At 36.3% G+C, this 21808-nt stretch overlaps 2 protein-coding genes across 11 annotated transcripts in view; one reads left to right on the forward strand and one right to left on the reverse strand.

Annotated features, from left to right (window-relative positions):
• Window positions 1–21808, forward strand: part of MED12L (mediator complex subunit 12L) — a 344195-nt gene that overhangs the window by 268477 nt on the left and 53910 nt on the right. For 7 of the 9 annotated variants that reach the window (XM_055250839.2, XM_063620247.1, XM_063620245.1 and 4 more), the window contains 11 exons: window positions 4160–4387; window positions 5028–5169; window positions 6824–6944; window positions 7325–7426; window positions 8450–8563; window positions 11563–11762; window positions 15334–15522; window positions 16113–16187; window positions 16304–16491; window positions 17329–17490; window positions 19419–19530. In XM_055250839.2, coding sequence (XP_055106814.2) covers window positions 4160–4387; window positions 5028–5169; window positions 6824–6944; window positions 7325–7426; window positions 8450–8563; window positions 11563–11762; window positions 15334–15522; window positions 16113–16187; window positions 16304–16491; window positions 17329–17490; window positions 19419–19530 — 1633 coding nt within the window. The remainder of the gene's footprint in view (window positions 1–4159; window positions 4388–5027; window positions 5170–6823; window positions 6945–7324; window positions 7427–8449; window positions 8564–11562; window positions 11763–15333; window positions 15523–16112; window positions 16188–16303; window positions 16492–17328; window positions 17491–19418; window positions 19531–21808) is intronic. The other 2 variants (XM_063620246.1, XM_063620248.1) reach the window with 1 other exon arrangement.
• Window positions 1–21808, reverse strand: part of P2RY12 (purinergic receptor P2Y12) — a 47332-nt gene that overhangs the window by 23305 nt on the left and 2219 nt on the right. The window contains exon 1 of one of the 2 annotated variants that reach the window (XM_063620256.1): window positions 20707–20726. The exons of the other annotated variant lie outside the window; for it this stretch is intronic. The gene's annotated coding sequence lies outside the window, so the exon portion shown is untranslated. Of the gene's footprint in view, window positions 1–20706; window positions 20727–21808 lie in introns of those variants that run through there. 2 annotated transcript variants of the gene reach the window in all.

Here is a 21808-nt window from a genome sequence, read left to right on the forward strand (position 1 = left end):
GGTTTTTTTTTTCCAATATTGAAATGATGTTAGGTCTGATTTTATTTCTTCAATAAATAAAGTATTTCTTAAGATTTTACATTCTCTGTATGTTGTACAGACAGTGCATTTTAAGTAAGTCCTCCTGAAGTAATGATTATTTGATATATCTTTCTGTTTTAAGTTTAAAATTCAATTTGGATTATAAATCTAATAGATCAATGAGGCAGCTCTTTGTATTTTGCTTTATTTGTATCCCTCTTGATTTTGATATCTACCTTTTCTGAGCTGACTTTTTGCATTACTTGGATTAGCTTTAATATCCTTTGGACATTACAGTGTTTCATTTTTTATTTCCTAGTGACTCATAGAAGGTTCTATATCCCCATTCACTTTTCTAGAACTTTTTCAGACTGTTTACTTTTCCTCTTTTTTCACAAAAACAGTTTTGCTGTTTAGCAGATAACTTTTTCATGTGTTAATGAGTTTTTTTAAAATGACCAGTACCCTCACTGAATAGCATTAAATCAATGTGCATTAAAAGTAGGAAACCTGGTTTCTATTACAGATTGTATTAGATTCAGGTTCAGCTTGATAAATGCTATCTAATGTTTCTTGGTATGAAAAAAATAGAACTGAATTAATCATAAAAAGGTACTGTAAATTCTGCAGTTAACCTACTTGCTATCTTAGACTTAAAATTCATGACCCGATAATGATAGTAGTATTTGATTCCTGTCAATACATCTTATTGCTGAAGGAATATTTTATTGTTTAATGAGTCCAGAAAATTGTATTTTTATAAATATTTTTATTTTCTTAATAGTCTTATCCAGAATTCATACTGAATTATTTCTTGCTGTAGCTTAACCTTTTATTACAAATTACTGTAAGTGTGAGAGACAATATTCTGTGCTTTGCTCTTGGAATCACCCCACTCAGAACATTCTTTCAGAGCTATTTGCATGCTGACTTCTTCACTCCGTTTGTCTTTCTGCTTCCATGGCCATTCCTACTTCAAATAGCATCCCCAACTTCCTGTCATTCGTTGCATCTTAGCCCTTGCTACCCCCACAGGCAGCACTAGGGCTGGAAAGTAAATGCTTATTTAATGTTATTTTGAGGACAATTATTAACTATAGATGGGTAGCAGGAGAGTGGTAGAAGGTAATAGCTAACAAAACAAATTTGGAATCCAGAAGGAGGTAGGGAAAGGATGTTCAACTACCGTTTTTTTTCCTTTGTCATACCTCATATCTGGTTTGTTTGTAAATTCTGTGATCTCTGCCCTCCAAGCATCTCTAGAACCTGCCCATTCTTCACCCTCTCTTTACCACTGTGGATACCTCTTGCTTGGACCATTGTGGAGCTCTTCTAACTGGTTTCCTTGCTTGCACCCTTAACTTTAAGACACATTTTCAACACGTCCACTAAAGTGATCCTTTTAATATATGAATGATTCACAGGCTTTCAGTGATTTTTCACCCACTCAGAATAAAATTCACCATCCCTACCTAGCCTTCAGGATCTGCAGGGTCCCATCTTCTCTTTCATCCCTTTCCGTCTGTTTATTGTGGCCACACAGACCTCTTTACTGATCAAACACTCTAAGAACAACCCACAGTAGGGCTTTTGCACTTTATCTTGCGTTGCTTGTGATACTTGTCCTCAGTTACTTGTGTGCCCCACTCCCACACTTCACTCACGACTGCCTCCCTGAGCACACCATTTTAAATAGCACCCCCATGTCATCATTCTGAGCCTCAGCACTTGCTACCCCTGCTATAGATTCTATATTTATTTATGGTCTGGCTCCTCCTTAGAATGTATGCTTAATGACAGCAGAAGCTTTTTCTATTTTTTTCGCTGCTATATCCCAGTGTCTTGAAGAGTATGTTGCTCTTAGTAGGCACTGAAAAAAAAATCTGTTGAATGATAGTTTTATCTAAGACAATTCATATTTTTAATGGTATTAATAAAGTGAAAATATGAATTGGGTTAGGTTTCAAAATAATCCTTTGTGAAATATTTGAGTGGGTCTTAGGAAATATCTTTCCACAGAAATTGTGTCACAATTTAAAAATACTTACATTCTTCTCTTACTTTACATAGAGCTTTCCGTTTCAGCTTACATTTTTCAAAGAGCTTTCTCTTACATGATTTAGTTCTTACAGCAGCCCTTTTTTAAATAGTGAACTTTCTCAGACAGCCCCAATAGCCTATTTGACCCTTAATACTCCTGCAGTGTGGTGCAGATAGGTTAAATGAGGTAATTCAAGTAACATGTGCTGGGCGTGGGGTGTGTGGAAATTTACGGTACCAGCACACAGTGAATAGAGAAATTACTTAGGGGTCAGCAGAGTGGCACATCATAGTGATTGGCACTGTCTAAAGTTTCCTCTATTTAAAAAAATGAAAGAGAAATACAACTTTCTTGGGATATCTTGAAGTCAGAGACCTATTTGTAGTTTGAGATTAAGAAAAACAGGCAAACAAAAGCTAGATACACAGAGAGATTTCTATCAGTGTACTGATAAAACAACTTTAATAATTTTATCTGAACCACCATTCATAAAGTTGTGTGAGAGGATTATTTTTTTCTGAGACACCATTCACACAGTGAAGTTGTGTGAGAGGAGTATTTGGGGGAGATACAACACTGGTCACCTCTACCACTGATTGAGCTACTGCTGTGTGCCAAGCACTGTGCTGGATTATTTCCATCAAGAGCTTTAATTCTCACATCAACCTCAAGAAATGGAAAATGTCATGACTCTGAATTGCAAACTTGTATCCTTCAATGACAGCCAACACATTTTTTAAAATATAAGTTGTCTACACAGAAAGAGAATGTAGAAGATTGAAATTGCTGCCATTTAGTAGATGACTTTAGTCCTCTTTGTTAGAGTAGTGCTTCCCAAGTATTATTTGGCACTTGATTTATGTGGGAGATCTTATTACACATACAGACTCTATACACCTACAGTGGAGGCCCGGGATTCTATATTTTTAACAAACACCCCAAAGGTGATTCTCAAGGAGTAGAGCTGAAGCTACATTTTGGTAAACATTGAACTGAACAATCTCTGTTTTCTTAAAGCTGTTGACAGTGGCAATAGTTTAGAATAGAGAGTCTTTATGGCTTTTCATCTTTGAGGGACTCATTCCTGGCTGCCGTTGATGCAAGTATATAACAATATGGGTTTTAAAAAAAAAGCCATAGGTCACCACAAACCACAAATACTTTTGCTGCCAAAAACTTAATCTATAAAACAGACTTTCTGATGCATAAAAGAGCTTTTGAGTAGAGAGGGTGAATGTTGTTTATGGATTTGCTACCTACAGAAGGTAAGCACAAATGGCTAAGTTTATATAGAATCTGAGATTTTATATCAAATCCTTCTGCCAGTCTCATTCACAGAACAGGTTTGGAGGAGATGGATTCTAATTCCTTTTATACTTCTAATAGTCTATATCTGATTCAGACGTAACTCACTGAAACATGAGCTGTTTTTATATGATAGACCAGGGTCTTTAAAAATCTCTTAATGCGTCTGATAAATACAACATGATAAGTTTTTATGAATGATATAATAGTTATTTCACTTCCATAGAATTTATGTATTATCCATATCCCCTTACTAGAATGTAAGTTCATTGAAGACAAGGAATGTGCCTCTCTTTTTCACAGCTGTGCCATAGTCTCCAGAATAGTCTTGGCACACGAACTTCTACTGCGTACACTATACCAGAGAAATAGTTTTGTAAGATATGTAATTAAGAGTACTCTTATGTGTAATTGAATCCTTTTTTAGTTTTAAGTAATAACACTTTTCAACAACTGTTAAGACACAGTTGTTGGAAGCCAAAGTAATTTCTTTGATTTTTAAAGCATGTAAAATGTAGACCATATTTAGGAAATAATTAAGATTTATAACCAAATACTTCATTTCTGTTTTGTTCTTCCACCTATTTAGAAATTATTTATTGAGGAATTTCTACATTCCAAAGTACTTTGATTAGCGCCAATTAGTAAGAAGTTCAAATTAAGAACTCATAATGTGAATCTTCTCTAGGAATGCATTACAGTTCCTGCCATTTAATATGTCCTTAAGTGAAATAGTTTTCTAGTTATTCTAGTTTCATTTTTCTGTTTTAACTTTTTTTCTTATAACCTCAGTAGTGCCTGTTCAAAAGTAAAGCAAACCATATATAATAATGTGATGCCTGCAAATTCGAACTTGCGATGGGATCCAGACTTCATGATGGATTTTATTGAGAATCCCTCAGCCCGCAGCATCAACTACTCAATGCTGGGCAAGATCCTCAGTGACAATGCGGCCAATCGCTACAGCTTTGTCTGCAATACACTCATGAATGTATGTATGGGCCATCAGGATGCTGGCAGGTGAGATGGGTTACCCTGGAATTCATGATTAACCAAAGAGTTGTTGCCTTGGTGCTTCTTTGAAATTGATGTCGTTAGTAAGTGTCTGGACTCACATTTGGCTATCATTTGCTTTTTCTAAATCTTCTTTTATTCCTTAATTTACCTCTGCACTATCTTTTAATTTCCTTAACCTGAGAGACCGTGCTTTCTTATTTATTACTCTGGCATGAGATGTTTTCAATATGGCCAACAATTACATGATTTATTTTCAAAAACATATAATAAAAATATAAATAAAAATGCCTGTGTTTTGAAAAAAACCGTATTTGGGTCCACCTAAATTACATAGTGTCTATAAATTTTTTGATGCCCTTAAAAATGTAAATCGTAGCTCAGATTTATTCACGAAACTAAAAATATTATAATTCGTATATGTACTGATTATTGTTTGTTGCTTAACAGCATTGTCAAAAATATTTGAAGCCATTTTTATCTTCTCAAGATTCTACTAAGTTATTTGACAAATGAGTATTTTATCTGTGAATCTAAGAAAATGACTTGTTTGATGTTAGTGAAATATATGTTAATTAAGTATATCACAGGTGAGTATTTCTCTTTTGTACAAGGTTACTTTCTGTGTTTTCTTTTTCTTTTCTAGGATTAACGACATAGCCAATTTCTCCTCTGAGCTTACGGCTTGCTGCACTGTTCTTAGTTCAGAATGGCTGGGGGTTCTGAAGGCTCTTTGTTGTTCTTCAAATCACGTGTGGGGGTTTAATGATGTACTTTGCACTGTAGATGTAAGTTTTCTTTTTCATTTAAAAATTGAACTGTGCAATTAAATATTTAGTTAGTGGGTAATCTTTTTGCTTTTGGCTTTTATTTAATTGATTCAACTGAAATGTTATAAAATATTTTTTCTTTCTCTGTCCAAAAGCAATAAACCACAATGACATTGCCAGGGATTAAATACATGAAAAAAATAGAAATAAATAAAATGCATAGTTTAATCTGTAGCAGAGGGGCCAAGAATTTCTTTGTTTCCTGAAATTTCCATTTAGTTGAGATTTCTTCCATATGGATAGTCTCTTCAGAGCTGTTTTTTCTTTTTACCAACTGCCCTGGATTCCTCATAGCATGGGACATAATCTAACTAAAGCAGTTCACATTCCGAAGAGAGCCACTTTGATATTTTTAAGTGCAAGGCCTAGTATACAAATGAAGGCTTTGTTGGGTTACATAAGAATGTGCAGGTCTAGATTCCGAGGATGTCCAGTGTTTTTTGGCAATTAATGCCTGGAAGATGATGAAAAGATACCCCTCTTACATATCACTGACTTCCTTGGATAACATGTTGCATCCATGATGTGTATATTTCTTTAAAAATCTGTCTTGATTCATTACTTCTCCTGTTGCCACTTATTGGAGTAGTCTTTGTCATACATTAGTATCTCTTATGCATAGTTCTTTATACATTTTTACACCTGCCTCTCACTTGAAGGTTTACTTCTGAATTCTGCTAATCAGGACTGGTTAGATAATCCTATCTCTGTATCTTCATTATATGAAGACTTAAGAATTTATGTATATAAAATTCATAGATGTGGCCTGCTTTTCTGGACAGAAGAGACTTAAATTTTTATCTTTAATGTAGTTTCTTAGTCTCTTAGTTGTTTTTTTAAATTACACTTTACCTTCTGCTTCAATTCCTCATCTAAAAAATTGGAATTAATAATAGCATGAACCTTATGGTGGTGTGCCAATAAATAAGGTGATTTTTGCAAGTTAACCATAGTCCTTGGCATATGGTACGAATCAGTATGAAGATTGCCACTGTAGTTGTTTTTCTTATTTTCTGCCAAGGTCACGTGAGATCTAGAAAGGTAAAGATTTCACTATGACTGAATTAATTTCCCCCTCTGTCTCTTTTTCTTCTTTTCAAATTTAAGAGTCAATTGGAAACTTTCAGAGTTGTTTTTAAAACGAGTTTAATCATTAAAGAATCCTTAGTAGTTATCACTGAAAGGAACTCCAAAACCTTAGTGAGGCTTGTTTTTCAACTAGGAGGAGCCTCCTGGTTTTTCCCTGCCTTCTAATTATCTGACTCTTAAATGGTATATCTTGTTGTACTCTGTCAAAATGTTTTAATAATGTTACATCTTGTAGTGGTTTCCTGATTTTGCATTTTTGTTGTTTTGTTTTTCATTTGCATGTATGCAAGTCAAAGCTCAATATTTTCTTACAGTATTGGAATGTGGGTAAACCTCATTCATTGTTTTATAAAATAGAAATAGGCCTAGAGGATAATCATCATGGTATGTTACCATTTCCCTCTGCTGGTTCATGCTGGGATTTGAGATCTTATTGGTATTGCCTACATTCTCTTAGTTATTAATCTTAGATACTCCTTACAAGGTTGTTAGGTATTAAAACCTGTCAATGTTTTTCTTGAAGGTGAGTGACCTTTCATTCCATGATTCATTAGCTACTTTCATTGCTATTCTGATAGCACGACAGTGTTTTTCCCTGGAGGACGTCGTGCAGCATGTCGCACTTCCCTCTCTTCTAGCAGCAGGTAAGGCAGCATCCATGAACATCAGTTGCTCTTTGATTGTTGTCTTGATGGAGTGGTTTCTAACATTATAAGACAGGGAAAGGAGTATTTGAGGGTATGTATATTGGGAAGTGGTGTAGTATCAAGGTAGACATGGTAGAATTGTAATAGTTACTTTATACAAATTAACATGGATCACCATGAAAAAGGTGGGAAACTGCTATGTTACAGTCTGTTTTAAGGAAGCACTAAGATTTCTCAGAAAAATAGCCAGGGCCTTATTTTCTTACCTTAAGGAGAATTTATTTAAATTATTCCAGGAAATTTAGCTTAATAGGAAACCCGAAGGATTTGTTCCCAAGTGTGTTAGAAAACTTGCTTTTCCAATCCCCCTTTCCTAGCTTGTGGAGATGCGGACGCCGAGCCTGGGGCGAGAATGACATGCCGACTCCTGCTTCATCTCTTCCGAGCTCCCCAGGCCTGCTTCTTACCTCAGGCAACGGGTGAGCTGACTGCTGAAAAATCGGATTACCTTTTCACTGGTAGCTAAAGTTTCTAACATGACCAAATAGGCTGTCCCTTTCTGTAATTGCCTTCTTAATTTTTTGGGCATGCCCTGGGGGTGATGAAGGGTGAGATGATACTATTCATTGAGAGGGCTGTCAGCACCTTTTATCCGTGTAATATCAGGATATACTGAGAAATACGAATCAAGAGTTAATAAACAATAAAAATACCTCTGCTCTTAGGCCAAGCCATGCTAGTGGGCAGCATGGTCCTCTCACGTACTGTGTGTGTTGGTTCTGAACCACATCACAGCAGCTTAGGGCAATGGTGATTTATTTTATTTTATTTTATTTTGTTTTTTTCAAGACAGAGTCTTACTCTGTCACCCAGGCTGGAGTACAGTGGCGTGATCTCGGCTCACTGCAACCTCTACCTTCCGGGCTTAGGCAATTCTCTTGCCTCAGCCTCTCAAGTAGCTGGGACTATAGGCATGTGCCACCATGCCTGGCTAATTTTTGTGTTTTTAGTAGAGATGGGGGTTTCACTGTGTTGGCCAGGCTGCTCTTGAACTCCTGACCTTGTGATCCACCTGCCTTGGCCTCCCAAAGTGCTGGGATTACAGGCGTGAGCCACCGCACTCGGCCCTCACTTATTCTTGTACTAAGTAAAAGGAATAAATTAAGAATTTTAGGGGCGTTGGTGAAGTCTGTTCCTAAAGATTATTTCCATATAGATAGGCATGTGTCTGTGTGAGAATCAACACAGTTATGTGAAGGTTGTACTAATCTTGTTGATGTAGCTCTCTGAGGAGGAACGACATTGTTTTAATAAATAAAACGAAAAGGATAAGTGAGGAGTACTGGCCGTGTTTCTTAGTGAATCCATGAAGCATCAATTAAAGCAAGCTAATGGCAATTAAGCACCCACAGTCTAACAATGAAAGACTGACTGCCTGTAAAAAATTACAAAACATTACTAATGATGGTGATGAGAATATTAAAGATTTGTTGTTTTTGTAGGCAAACCTTTCCCTGGAATAAGATCATCTTGTGATAGACACCTCTTAGCCGCAGCTCACAACAGCATTGAAGTGGGAGCCGTGTTTGCTGTCTTAAAAGCAATTATGATGCTTGGTAAGATTATTCTGACCCTAAGCTTCTTGGTTAATCACCAGAAATGAAGGCAAAATAATTTATTTTCAGGTTTAAATCTAGTAATATTATTGGAAACATGATATTGTTTGATCGCTTATTCTCCTGGAAAAATTAGTGGTTTCTCCTAGACCAAATACATCAGACTCTGAAGATTCTGTCCCTTATCTAGCATCTCTGGGGGAACTTACGTGTAATATTTTTTATGGTATTTTAGTTGCATAATGTCTCATTCTGATGTAAAATAGGTCCTCAGACCCACAGGATTGTTTTGCCTTCTTTAGTGGCAGAAATCACACTTTGTGAGAGACAGGGATGACTTGATAATCTAACTAAATGTTTACATTTTATCCAGATTATGTTTCAAGAGCAGAACACCAGAAAATCTGAGTCTTAATCTTAGTATTTCTGCTCCTATCATGACCCTGAACGAGTATATTTCCTTCTAAGTTCGTTTTTTGATGACCCAGGCAATAGTTGCAATGATGTTGATATTATTGATAAATCAATATTAAGTTTCACAATAATTTTTTTCATTTAATTCATAATGTCCAAGATGTTCTTTACATCCTTATTTGTAAGAATTTTCCTGGAATAGTAGCACTGCCTTTTCTCTTCATTTACAGGGCAATACATTAAAGCATTATTCTGTAAATTATAAAAGCTTTGAATGATTAGGAAGTCTTCAAGTCAGAGTGCCTAATTCCAACTTTGGGTACCTTCTTTTGGTCTTGACTCTTATGTTCAGAAGTAGCTTCCCTTCATTAGAACAGAAATTACTGAGTGGGTAGGAATTACTTTAGATGAGTCCTAAATAACATGTTTTGGGCTATAATCTTGCCCTGCTTGGGAAATGTTATTTGGTGATGATGAGGAAGGATAACAGAATTTTCATAAAACAAGCTATTAAAACTTCACCTTAAGAAAGGATACACACACGGGCCTGTGTATTTTGTAGTAAAAAGGGAAAGTAGAGCCACGTCAAGGACCACAGCCTCCTCTGAGTGTAGACGCTTATAGATTTATACGGCCAACATTAAGTGCTCATTTCAGTGAGTGAAATTTCCCTACTGTGATCATATTTGAAGGGAAAGTCAGTTGGTCGGTTCTACTTAGTAAATGTAGGGACCGTGGAGATAGGGACTGGCTTTTTTACCTGTGGTATTTCTAGTGCTCATCAGAGAACTAGCAAAGAATCAGTTTTCAATAAAATTATGTTGGAAGTGTGAATCTCTAAGTGACAAATATGTTAATGGCAGAAACCAAGATGAGTACCTTCTAGACACTGGCCCCATGATTTGTAGGATTAGTCTAATCTCAAGTGAAATTTGCCCACCTCTTCATCCACAGAATTTGGAGGATTCCCTGGGTCTAATAAGTCAGGATCAGGTCAGTTTAATGTCAGCAGAGCTTTGAGCCAGGTGGGCACTGAACGCTCAATGTTTTCTATTGTCGATGCAATTGCAGAAGGCCTGGCACAGACTCTCATACCTTCTTTGTTATCCTAACATCTAAACTAAATGAGGATCTCCTAATATGGGGCTAGCAGATACTGTTTTTTCTCTTTCTTTTCCTTTCTTCTCTTTTCTTATTTGCAGAAGCTCTAATTTATCCACCCTACCATGCTCTAACCAACTCTCAATTCCTATCCACCAGGATATATTTTGAGTTAGGGAGATGGGACTGTTATATCAAATTTGGTTTTTAATTTCTACAACATAACTCAAGGTATAGAGGTAGTTGTTTACATCACCTAATGGTAGTGAAAGCATACTACATTTTGGTACTTGTAGAATTTAGTCTTTTCTTTCAGCTCCTGAAGCGATCTATTAAATGAAATCCTGTGGGTAAAGTGAAGTTGGTATTCTTTGTGTTTGTATTTTAATGAGAAACATGATTATATATTGATAAATTGAAATACATTATTTATTCCTCTCTTCTGCTTAAGATTTTGTTAGGAAATACTCATTAAGCCATTTTTTCAGCAAAGTCAAAACTTTTTCGTGGTTGACTTGTGGTTTTTAAAAGGCTTTTTCCATTAACTTGGGCATTGTTTTGCCCACTTGCTGCAAGCAGTGAAGGCCTACTGTAAAAGCATTTGTTGGTTCCAGGAAATTTTCTTGTCAAGGCCTATGATCCTGTGAGTAAACAGGCAGAAGTTTGAAGGCTGTGTTGTCATTTAGCAATCCTTATTTTGAATTTTTATTACTCACTTTTAAAATATGATAGTTATTTGTCTCTCATGGCTGGAGATTTCTTATTTCTAGCTATTCAGACATTCTGTTTAGTTTCTTTCCCAGAACTTTGTTATGAAGAAAACACTTTCCTTAGCTTCATTTCACTAAGTATACTAAATATTTATCAGGTAAGGTTTTCTAATTTGTATGTTACAGAGAGGAAGGTAAAAAAGCAGGGGTTATTCAATGAATGCCCTACTTTTCAGGGCTTCCTTAGTATGCATTGCCCTTTTCCATTCCCAGGGAAATAAATCTCTCTTGTCAAGAAGTTGATAGTAAGGTGGGCTAAGGCAAAACTTTTCTCTTGACCTATGGATAGAAAATAAGTCATTGTAAGAGAAGAAATGGAAAAGGGACATCTAGAAGGGTGAGTAACCCATTTTTTCCTTGTCTATAAGTCAAATGAATTTGAATACATTCGTGCTTGAAATATTGGTGAAACCAATGTTCTGTGATTATTTAGTGTGATTCATAATGGCCTCTCCAAGTTTGGTGAAACTATAATTATACAAACAAAATAAGGACCGAGTCTTGAACTTGCTTTTTCTCCATTTCTGATAGAAACTTCTCTGGGTTCATGCATTTATTCTCCTGATCCATTCTTTCTATTCCTGAACAACTGGCTATTCAATAATAATATTATTCACATATTTTAAATCCCTGAAAGCTATCCTTATTTGCTCCTCAATTATTTGGCAATATTTTGAACTTCTGTGATTTTGCTTTTGTGATTCTATTACTTAGGAGATGCCAAAATTGGCAATAGCAGTGTCAGCTCTTTAAAGAATGATGACTTCACCATGAGAGGTTTGCGATGTGATGGGAATGCTGATGATATCTGGACTGCCTCACAAAATCCAAAATCCTGTGGGAAAAGCATTTCCATAGAAACTGCCAATTTAAGAGAATACGCTAGATACGTACTGAGGACTATCTGTCAACAGGTATTCTAATTTAATTTGCCTTTTACTTTGAATACGTAACTCTTCTTTTGGAGAGAGCTACTTACACTTATAGGAAACTTGTGCATAGGTGGGCCTTTTTTTTCTTTCTCACTTTATTTTGAAATAATTTTAAGTTTGCTGAAAAGTTGCAAGAATTATTTTTAAAAAACTCGTGTCCATCCTTTACACAGATTTACTAATTTTTACATTTTGCTACATGTGCTTTGTAATTTGTATGTGGAGATGTGGGTGCATATACCTATTTTTTCTGAATCATTCATTTATGAGTAGATTGTATATTTTATTCTTTTGAATATTGCATTATTTCATAACATAACCAAAATATGGCTATTAAGCATCAGAAAATTTAGCTTTTGGTACAGTAATTTTTTCTCATCTATAGGCCACAGTTCGATTTTGTTAATTGTCCCAGTATTGTTGGATTTGTCTGAGGTTTCCTGTAGATTAGCTTCAGATTATGCATCCCTGACCAAGATACTACAGAAGTAATCTTGAGTTCTTTCAGGTAATCATGTCTGAAGGCATGTGATGTCCATTTGCACCTCAAGGGTGATGTTAATTTTGATTAAGATGTTTCCATTGTATAGTTTCAAGATTTCCCCACTGTATAGTTACTAATTTTCCCCTTGCAGTAAGCAATCTTTGAGGAGATACTTTGAGACAGTGCAAATTTTCTTTTCCTCATCTAACTCCCCCACCCCTCATAAGCATTCGTTTTCATTCTTGCCCAATCTAGTCTTTACTATGATGGTTGCAAAATGGTGGTTTTTTTTTTTCCCCAACTCCTCCTCTCCCTTCATAATATCAGTTTGTGTCCTATTTTAAGGAAGAGCCTGCCCTCCTCTCCCCTGTTTATCTATTTATTATCCATATGGGTTATAATATACTGTACTTAGTTATTTTCATGTTCAGACTGGCCCAGATTTGTCCAGCAGGAATCTATTCATCCTGTCTCTCACATCATTTGACATTTTAAAAACAGATGGTATTTTCATAGTTTCTGGCCCATGTTGTACTTTCTCTGCCCCGGGCTTGGAATCAACTATTCCTCTAAGGAGCCCTTGGTTCTATTTAGCAGAGAATGTTACTTAGAAACCAAGATCTGGGTATTATGTATGCTCGTGGTTATGGAGTATCATTAATTCTACGACCTGTCTGCAGACAAAGCTAGGAAGAAAAATATATCCATACACATAAATATATGTAAATATATATATTTATGAGGTCCTACTGATACCTTCAATTCCAATCCAACCACACAAAGTTGTTCTGTATTTTCCCCTAATTCATATTAGTATCACCTTCTTCCCTAGTAAGAATGCTGATTCCCAAAAACATCAGTTTACTTGTTTGTTAAATTCTATAATACATCTGAAATAGTTTTAAAATGTTACACATGGCCGGGCATGTTAAATGTGCTATCCAGTGCTTTGTCAAAAAGTGATTAATTGAAATACAGTATCAAAAATGTACACTAGGCCAGGGCGCAGCGGCTCAAGCCTGTAATCCCAGCACTTTGGGAGGCTGAGGCAGGCGGATCACTTGAGGCCAGGAGTTTGAGACCAGCCTGGCCAACATGGTGAAACCCCATCTCTACTAAAAATACAAAAATTAGCCAGGTGTGGTGGCACATGCCTGTTATCCCAGCTACTTGGGAGGCTGAGGCATGAGAATCGCTTGAAAGTGGGAGGCAGAGGTTGCAGTGAGCCGAAATTGCACCACAGCACTCCAGCCTGGGTAAGACAGCAAGACTGTGTCAGAAAGAAAGAAAGAAAGAAAGAGAGAGAGAGAGAGAGAGAAGGAAGGAAGGAAGGAAGGAAAGGAAGAAAGAAGAAGGGAGGGAGGGAGGGAAGGAAAGGAAGGAAGGGGAACGAAAGAAAGAAAGAGAAAGGAAAGAAAGAAAGAAAGAAAGAAAGAAAGAAAGAAAGAAAGAAAGAAAGAAAAAGATTACACACATACCACTAGGAAGAACAAACCTACCTAAAGAAAGAAAGATAGATTACACACATACCACTAGGAAGAACAAACCTACCTAAAGAAAGAAAGATAGATTACACACATACCACTAGGAAGAACAAACCTACCTAAAGAAAGAAAGATAGATTACACACATACCACTAGGAAGAACAAACCTACCTAAAAGGAGTTGAAGATTTGTTTACAATTCCATTTTCTCTAAGGGTTTAAAATATTGTGTTCAAAAATTATTTGAACTTTTCCCATCCCTGTGAGTATGTTCTTTATGTGAAATAGAACTAGGTTCATTTGGTTTTGCATTATTTAAATTCCTTTCTTGCCCCCAGCTCTGTCTGTAGAGTAGCTGACTTTCAATAGTGAAACTATACAAAAAAGTATACTCAGAGATGTGTCTCCCATATCCCTCTTACCAGATGATCCAGTTTTATTATTTTTTGGTTTATTCTCCCTCCCATATATTTTTTTAAAAGTTCTCTTATAGAAAAAAGTGGCATGCCTTATATATTGTTTTGTACTTTGCTATAGATGTCATACCGACTGGGTCATGTTTTTGTGTTTTACAGGCATGTTATAACTATGGTAAAAGATAGCTACATGGTCATATAAGTATTGAGAGGCAATTGTGTGTTGGTTCCCAACTGTGAGTGCATATTGGAATCACCTGGGGCATTTAAAACAATTTGGATGCCTAAAAAATTACTGATATTTGGGTGCAACCACCTGAGTTTGACTTAATTAGCCTGATGTGGGCCCTGGGCATGGAATTTTATAAAGATCCCAGGTAGTTTTAGTGGACAACCAGCATTGAGCCACTGGTATGGTGGTTAAAAAACAGACTTCACCTGAAATAGATCTGGGTTCAAATTGGGCTCTGCTATTGTTGATGATTTCTTACTTTATTTAGTATAATAATTTGCCTTTGAAAAAAATGGTAAAGAAAAGGCAGTAGGAGTTTAAATTGGTAGAAACTCTTCAGAGGGTCATTAACCCCATGCATCTATAGCCCCCCACTCACACTAGACCCAGCAATTGCACTTCTATGAAATTACCCTAAGAAAATTATTGTGTAAAAAAGAGATGTGCACTAATACTCATTTATAATAACATTATTCATAATAGTATCAAAAAGGAGGATCGTTTTCTAAATATTTGTTGTACTATGTTGTATCTAGTCAGTGAGATAGTACAATGTATTCCATAAAAATTATGATGAACATATATCTGATAGAATTGTTACATAGCAAGTTAGAAAAAACCGACACAAAATAGTACCTAGAGCAAGACCTCACTTTCCAGTTAAAAACATGCTAATAATATTCTCTTTATTGTCTTTTGTTTTTTTCCCAATTAAAAAATGTTTTTAAGCAAGGTTCTACTTTGTATTTTTTAGAAGTCAAAATGTTAGAAATTTTGTTTTTAAAAATTTTTCTACCTACTTTTTAGTGTAATTTTTTAAATTGGAAAATTCCTGTCAGTTTTCTATTCAATTATGCACTGTGGATTTAGTACATATTGCATATATATATATACCGAAAGCCAGTGCCTGTCAATCTAATTGCCATATTATTTTTAGGAATGGGTAGGAGAGCATTGCTTAAAAGAACCTGAAAGATTATGTACAGACAAAGAACTTATATTGGACCCTGTGCTTTCAAATATGCAAGCACAGAAATTACTGCAGCTTATCTGTTATCCTCATGGCATTAAAGAATGTACCGAGGGGGACAACCTGCAAAGACAGCACATTAAGCGTATTCTTCAGGTCAGTCGTATACAGATTGTTTTTCTGTCATTTGATAAATTCTTTGTAATAATAAAAAGAGTTACTTCCTCTCTTTTTTTGTCCTTGCTAATTCGTGATTTCAATTAATTCTGATTTTTATTCCCCACACATTTTCTGTGGAATTGACATGCTTTATTTTTGGGTGGATGTACATGCTGCAAATTGTATGTGATCATCAAACAAATATTGATATTTTAAATCAGTGTGGTATTTACGGGAGAAATATGCTTCAGAGAGGGGCTATGTTAAATATATTATTAAAGAAATATTGAAATCATTTTGGAATGGGATTGGTTAAATAGACTTTGAAAGGAGAAATGCTTATTTAGTTTCAGTGCATAGCTGAGTCAGGAACAGTATTAACTAATTAATAATTAATGTTTCTGTTTATTGGTTTGTATCGCTACTGAATATATATGCAACAAGATTAGGAACCTTTTGACTCATGTAAATTATTTTATTGTGTATGATTATTCTGCTCTTTCTTGAGAGAAGGAGTACTATAAGGAATTACTGTATTTTAACACATTCGATACCCATAATGTTTTAATTCTTTCCATTTTTCCCAGAATCTTGAGCAGTGGACACTGAGGCAATCCTGGTTAGAACTCCAGCTAATGATCAAACAGTGCTTGAAGGACCCTGTGAGTTTATATTGAAAGCTTATCTCTGTATGAAATTTTATAAAAAGCAAAAACACGTTGATGTTTGAAGATAAAGGAATACACATATGTGCCAGTATTCTTATATCTAACTCTAGGGCTCTGGTTCTGTGGCCGAAATGAACAACTTACTGGACAATATTGCAAAGGCAACAATAGAGGTCTTCCAGCAGTCTGCAGACCTAAATAATTCTTCTAATTCTGGCATAAGCCTATTCAACCCAAACGGTATTGGAAGTGCTGATACAAGTAGCACGAGACAGAATGGAATAAAGACATTCCTAAGGTATTTTTGTCTGTTGTTTTATTGATCTATCACGAATTTTTCACAAGTAATGGTAAATTTTGTGTAGCACAGTGATTCTTCTTTAAGTCACAGGAATGTGAAGAACATAGTTACTTGTAAGTGGCAATTATTGTTATTTTAATAAGTTAATGAGTAAAGCTGGGGTGAATGATAGCATTTGGAATATTTGATTGAGTAGGCCTAACCACCTTGAAACTGCAGGTGAACTCGGGTTTCGTTCATGCTGTCAGTGTCCCTTAGTCTACTGTGTTACGTGGTATTCATTATATGGGAAATGCTTTTTCCACCATTTTTATTAATTTATCATTTTGCACAAATATATCTTGGTAATTTTTGTGCAGAATTAGAACCAGTAGGCATATAAAATCTTAAAGTAATTATTTAATCACGAAAGGCAGATTGATTTGTGTTTCATCATTTTGGTTTAAAGTATAACTAGTGAATTTTAAACCTTAAAAATTAGCTATTAGTATGCTTACATATAATATTTCTTATTGTAACTGTGACAGAAAAGTATATTGTTTGTTGGACAAAGTGATTGTTTTTAATCAGAGAGGGTCATAGGAAAACATTAAAATCAGTTTAGTTACAATATCCTTCCAGAACTGCATGTTTTATTGCTTTCTGTAAGCTTAGGTGGAAAGCTCATGCAAATGCCTAGTGTTCGGAAAAAGGAAAGATAATACAGAAATAAAAGAGAAATTTTAGAATAGTCTGTGTGTCTCGTACATCAAAGTTTTGCTTTGGAGTTTCTGTTATAACTGAGAGCGGGGGAAAGGATGCTTTCTCTGGTGTAACACCTGTTTCTGATTTTAGTTCCTCCGAACGCAGGGGTGTATGGTTGGTGGCCCCCCTCATCGCCAGGCTGCCAACTTCTGTGCAAGGAAGAGTGCTGAAAGCTGCTGGGGAAGAGCTGGAGAAGGGACAGCACTTGGGTTCTTCTTCCAAAAAGGAAAGGGACAGACAGAAACAGAAAAGGTGTGGCTGGAAGATGTGCGTCTGTGTGAGAGTTTAAAGAATAATTGACAAAGTCTCACTTCCTGTAAACCTGTGTGGTCATTGTACCCACAGTCCACTGAAATTTAGTTTTTAAATGGAACTGGGAATATTCTCTTAGGCAAGGCTGTCTTATTCCTAAAAAGTTTCAGGTTATAATCCTTAATACATTAGTTCTCAATTCTGCCTTTATATCCAAATCACTGCTGAACTGTTAAAAACAGTGATTTCTGAGACCCGCTTTAGACCAACTGAATCAGATCTGGATAGCTACCTGATCCCTGTATTTTATTTTTAATTATTTCTATTTTTTTATTATTTAGATATGTATGTTTAAAATAAATATAATATATAATTCTGGCATGTTGGTGTCTGAACTAGTTGCTCTTATTTTTAATATTTAGGGCTCCTGTTCTAGACTAGACATTAAAACTCATAGGCCACCACAACTAATGTTTTAATTTATTTTATGCCCAAGAAAAGGTTTCAAGTAATTATATTTGAAAACCGTGTTACTGAGAAAGAAAGAAATGTCACCCTAATGTGAAAATGCCAAGAAACCTAGGAGTAAAGGAAAAAAATTGATAATTTCTTCCATTAAAAAAAAAATTTTAAGCATATAGGTTTCTTGTCTGCTAATGAATAATACTATAGTAGCCACCATTTATTGACCACTTACAAAATGGCAACTCCTCTCTAAAACTCACTATGTACATGAGCTTTTAAAATTCTCATAGCAATCATGTGGTAGGTACTCTCATTATCTTCTTTATATCATGTTGAAACAGGCACTTAAAGGTTACTTGAGTTGCTCCAGGACACACATGGAGGACATGAAGCCTGGGTTTAAATCCAGGAGGTTTGGCTTCTGAGCTTGTGCTCTTAACTACGGTACATTTGGGTAGAGACCCAGCATTGTATGTACTGTATTTATTTTACATCTGGTTGTTTTACCATGTTGGCCAGGATTAATTAACCAACAAGAAGGCATAATTTTAATTTTCAAATCATATTTGCTAATAGGTGAGTGTATGTGCATTGCCTAACTTCCCATAGGCAGGACAGATGGTATTGAAGAGACTTGAAAGATTGCTCTTCCCACGTCAGGGGCTCTTTATTCTGCCCATGGAGGATGATGCTGATTGAAATATTTTGGCCTAGGTCTCATTTTAAGAAATTTTTCTTTCCGACATGGCGCTTTGTTTGTCAATACGATTTGTTGATTGTTCTCTAATTGAAGACATTTTGTTAAAATGCCAATTTAAAACAGAATTTTTAACCAAATGCCTTGACACCCCTCTACCAGTGGATGCTGCGGGCTATGCTGGAGCCTGTGGGCTGTGTTGGAGCTGCACACTAGAGGTCGCCAGCAAATACACTGTTTTTGGAGTCCTCAGTCCTGCCTGCTAAATTAGCTCTACTAACACCCTGCTTTTTGGTCTTGGGAAATGTGCCGAAAAACAAAATCAAACCCCAAAACAAGCTCAACAGTCATATAGGCCTGTTTTCCCACTCTAAAACAAGAGTTTTATATGAGAACTTTAAAAATTTTTAATTTTATCCTGTGTATAAATTGATAATCTTTCTGATGTATATTTTAAAATTCTGCATATTGATGTAGAAGATGAATTCACTGTCTTCTACCCTCACTGCCCAGCATGCTCACATACAGTATGGATTGATGCTAGTTTGAGATATGGCTTCGAGGGCATTTAGAGCATACCAAGTGATTTAGAAGCATTACAGTGGCTTTTAATCTCATAAGTAGAGGTATGATTTAAACTTTCAAGCAGTCTTTGGCTGTTTACCACCTCTCTTATTTATCTAATAGTGAGGCAAAGAAATGAATGTTGCCAGAGGAAGTAATGCATTATTTCTAACTAGATCTGTTGTTATTACTTCCTTTGTAGTATGTCTCTTTTGAGTCAACAACCCTTCCTCTCACTGGTACTTACCTGCCTTAAGGGACAAGATGAACAAAGGGAAGGCCTCCTAACATCTCTCCAGAATCAAGTTAACCAGGTAAAGTATAGTATAATATTAAGACAGGCAAATACTGAGATTAAATTAATAAGGGCCAGGCACGGTGGCTCATGCCTGTAATCCCAGGACTTTGGGAGGCTGAGGCTGGTGGATCACCTGAGGCCAGGAGTTCGAGACCAGCCTGGCCAACATGGTGAAACCCTGTCTCTACTAAAAATACAAAAATTAGCCGGGCATGATGGCGTGTGCCTATGATCCCACCTACTTGGGAGGCCGAGGCAGGAGAATTGCTTGAACCTGGGAAGCAGAGGCTGCAGTGAGCTGAGATCACACCATTGCACACCAGCCTGGGAAACAATAGTGAAACTCTGTCTCAAAAAAAAAAAAAACAAAACAAAAAAAACTAGTAAGGTTACAAAATGTTTTCAGTAGATGCTGAGAAACAATCCATGCCTTATTCTTCTACCTGGCATTCTAGACACCACAAGATTAACAACTTTATATTAATGATATGTACAATAAATGTGTACTGCCTATAAAAGTAAAATTTTACATATTGTGTATAACTTTGAAGTATCTGCCCGTCTCCTAACTCTGCCTCATAGGAGAGGACCTGGAGCAGTCTGTGCTTCAGTAGGCATGGCAGTGAGTCCAGCTCCTCAAGCTTGGATGCCACGTTATCAGGCACGTTTTCAGCTTGAAATCTGTAGGTTCAGAAACTCAGTTGTATTGATGCCAACCAAGTACACAAGAAATAAATCAGAAGGCATATTGGTTTATTTAGAAATAATTTGGGCATTGCCTTTTCACCAAACACAGTTCTCCTGGTCACTGTTTGAGGCTCTTGCATCTATATACTATAAGGAAACTGAGCATTCACAATAGAAATTGGAGAGCATGGAATTAAGCAAAGTGGATAGATTGGTCTTATGAGGTGTTTTATACTGATACAGAGCCTAACTGACCCCTTCTTGTGGCGCTGTGTTTCTATGACACCATGTCTTTCCCTCGATTGCTACTAGATGGACATGGACAAGGACACTTAATCTTATTTGATCCTCTTGTCATTTCTCACCTTTTGGGTAGGAGAGATCTAGATATAGCAATCATAGTGAAGCTTTTTAAATGTAAGTCACGTATTACCTCAGTATACCTAGTATAAAAAATTCGGGCTGATAAGGCCAGACATGATTTGACACTGGCTGTCTTTCCTACCTTGTCTCCTACCAGTCATGGCCCTCTTTCCTCCACTGTTGTTGCACTGGCCATGTTACTGTTCTTGAACTTGCTGAGCAAATTCTCATTTCAGCGCCTGTGCATCTTTTCTTCCCTTTAGGTGGAAAGATTCCCTTCCAGAGATTAGCATGGCCTACTCCCTTCATTCAGTTCTCTGTTCAGATGTTACCTCCTTCGGGAGGCCTTTGATCACCCTGTAAAAATAGGACCACAGCCATTCTCTATGCCATTGCCATGCCTCAAACCACTTGTTACACTTAGTTTTATTTGTCCCACTACTATTATTTGAGCTCCATGAGAGCTTGTTGTTTAGTTAACTGCCTTGCCCCCTTAAGCCAGCCTTAGGGAGAGGTTCATTTCTTTTGATGAGATTTGGGAAGTGCTTTCATCTCACCATGCAGGGTACCTACAGGTCATCTGTTGGGATGGAGTACTTCTGCATGTGACTCAATTGAACTCTTTTAAGATGACTCTCATCAACGACCATATTTCAGAGCATGGTAGGGTTTTTGTTGGTGGTTTTTTGTTTTTGTTTTGAATTGCACTCTTTTTTTTTTGCTCATCTCGTCTGATTTTAGGGTGTTGCCCACTTGTGGCTCCCTTTCCTAAGCAAATTTTTCCTTTTCCAGCATTAGTATGAATCAGTGAGGAAGTGAAGAAGCAGCCCACTTTATAAACTGATAAAGCCACTTGGCTGATGTCTACAATGCCATATTTTTCAAAGTACTGTGCATTCTCTTTATCAAGGAAGACACATACATAAGATAGCAGACTTTCTCTTCTATAAAACATCGAAATAATACATTTGCTAGGGTTCAGCAAGTCCTTAGAAATATAACACAGGACGGAGGCAAAATGTAATTCTGTCTCTCCAGTGTTTTTCTTCATAAGACCAATGAGGTAACGTATTTTAAAAGTTTTTATTAATGCTTAATTTGATGGCCCTCTCAAGCATTTTCCCAGACTTAATCATAGGCTATATAATTATATAAGATTTTCTTCTTCCACCTAGAAAGGCAAATGCACAAATGAATAGCCAGATTTCTGTCTGGATGGAGGAAGAAGAAAGCTAAAATTTTAT

This window comes from Symphalangus syndactylus, chromosome 17 (genome assembly GCF_028878055.3).
Source record: "Symphalangus syndactylus isolate Jambi chromosome 17, NHGRI_mSymSyn1-v2.1_pri, whole genome shotgun sequence".
Classification (NCBI taxonomy): domain Eukaryota; kingdom Metazoa; phylum Chordata; class Mammalia; order Primates; family Hylobatidae; genus Symphalangus; species Symphalangus syndactylus.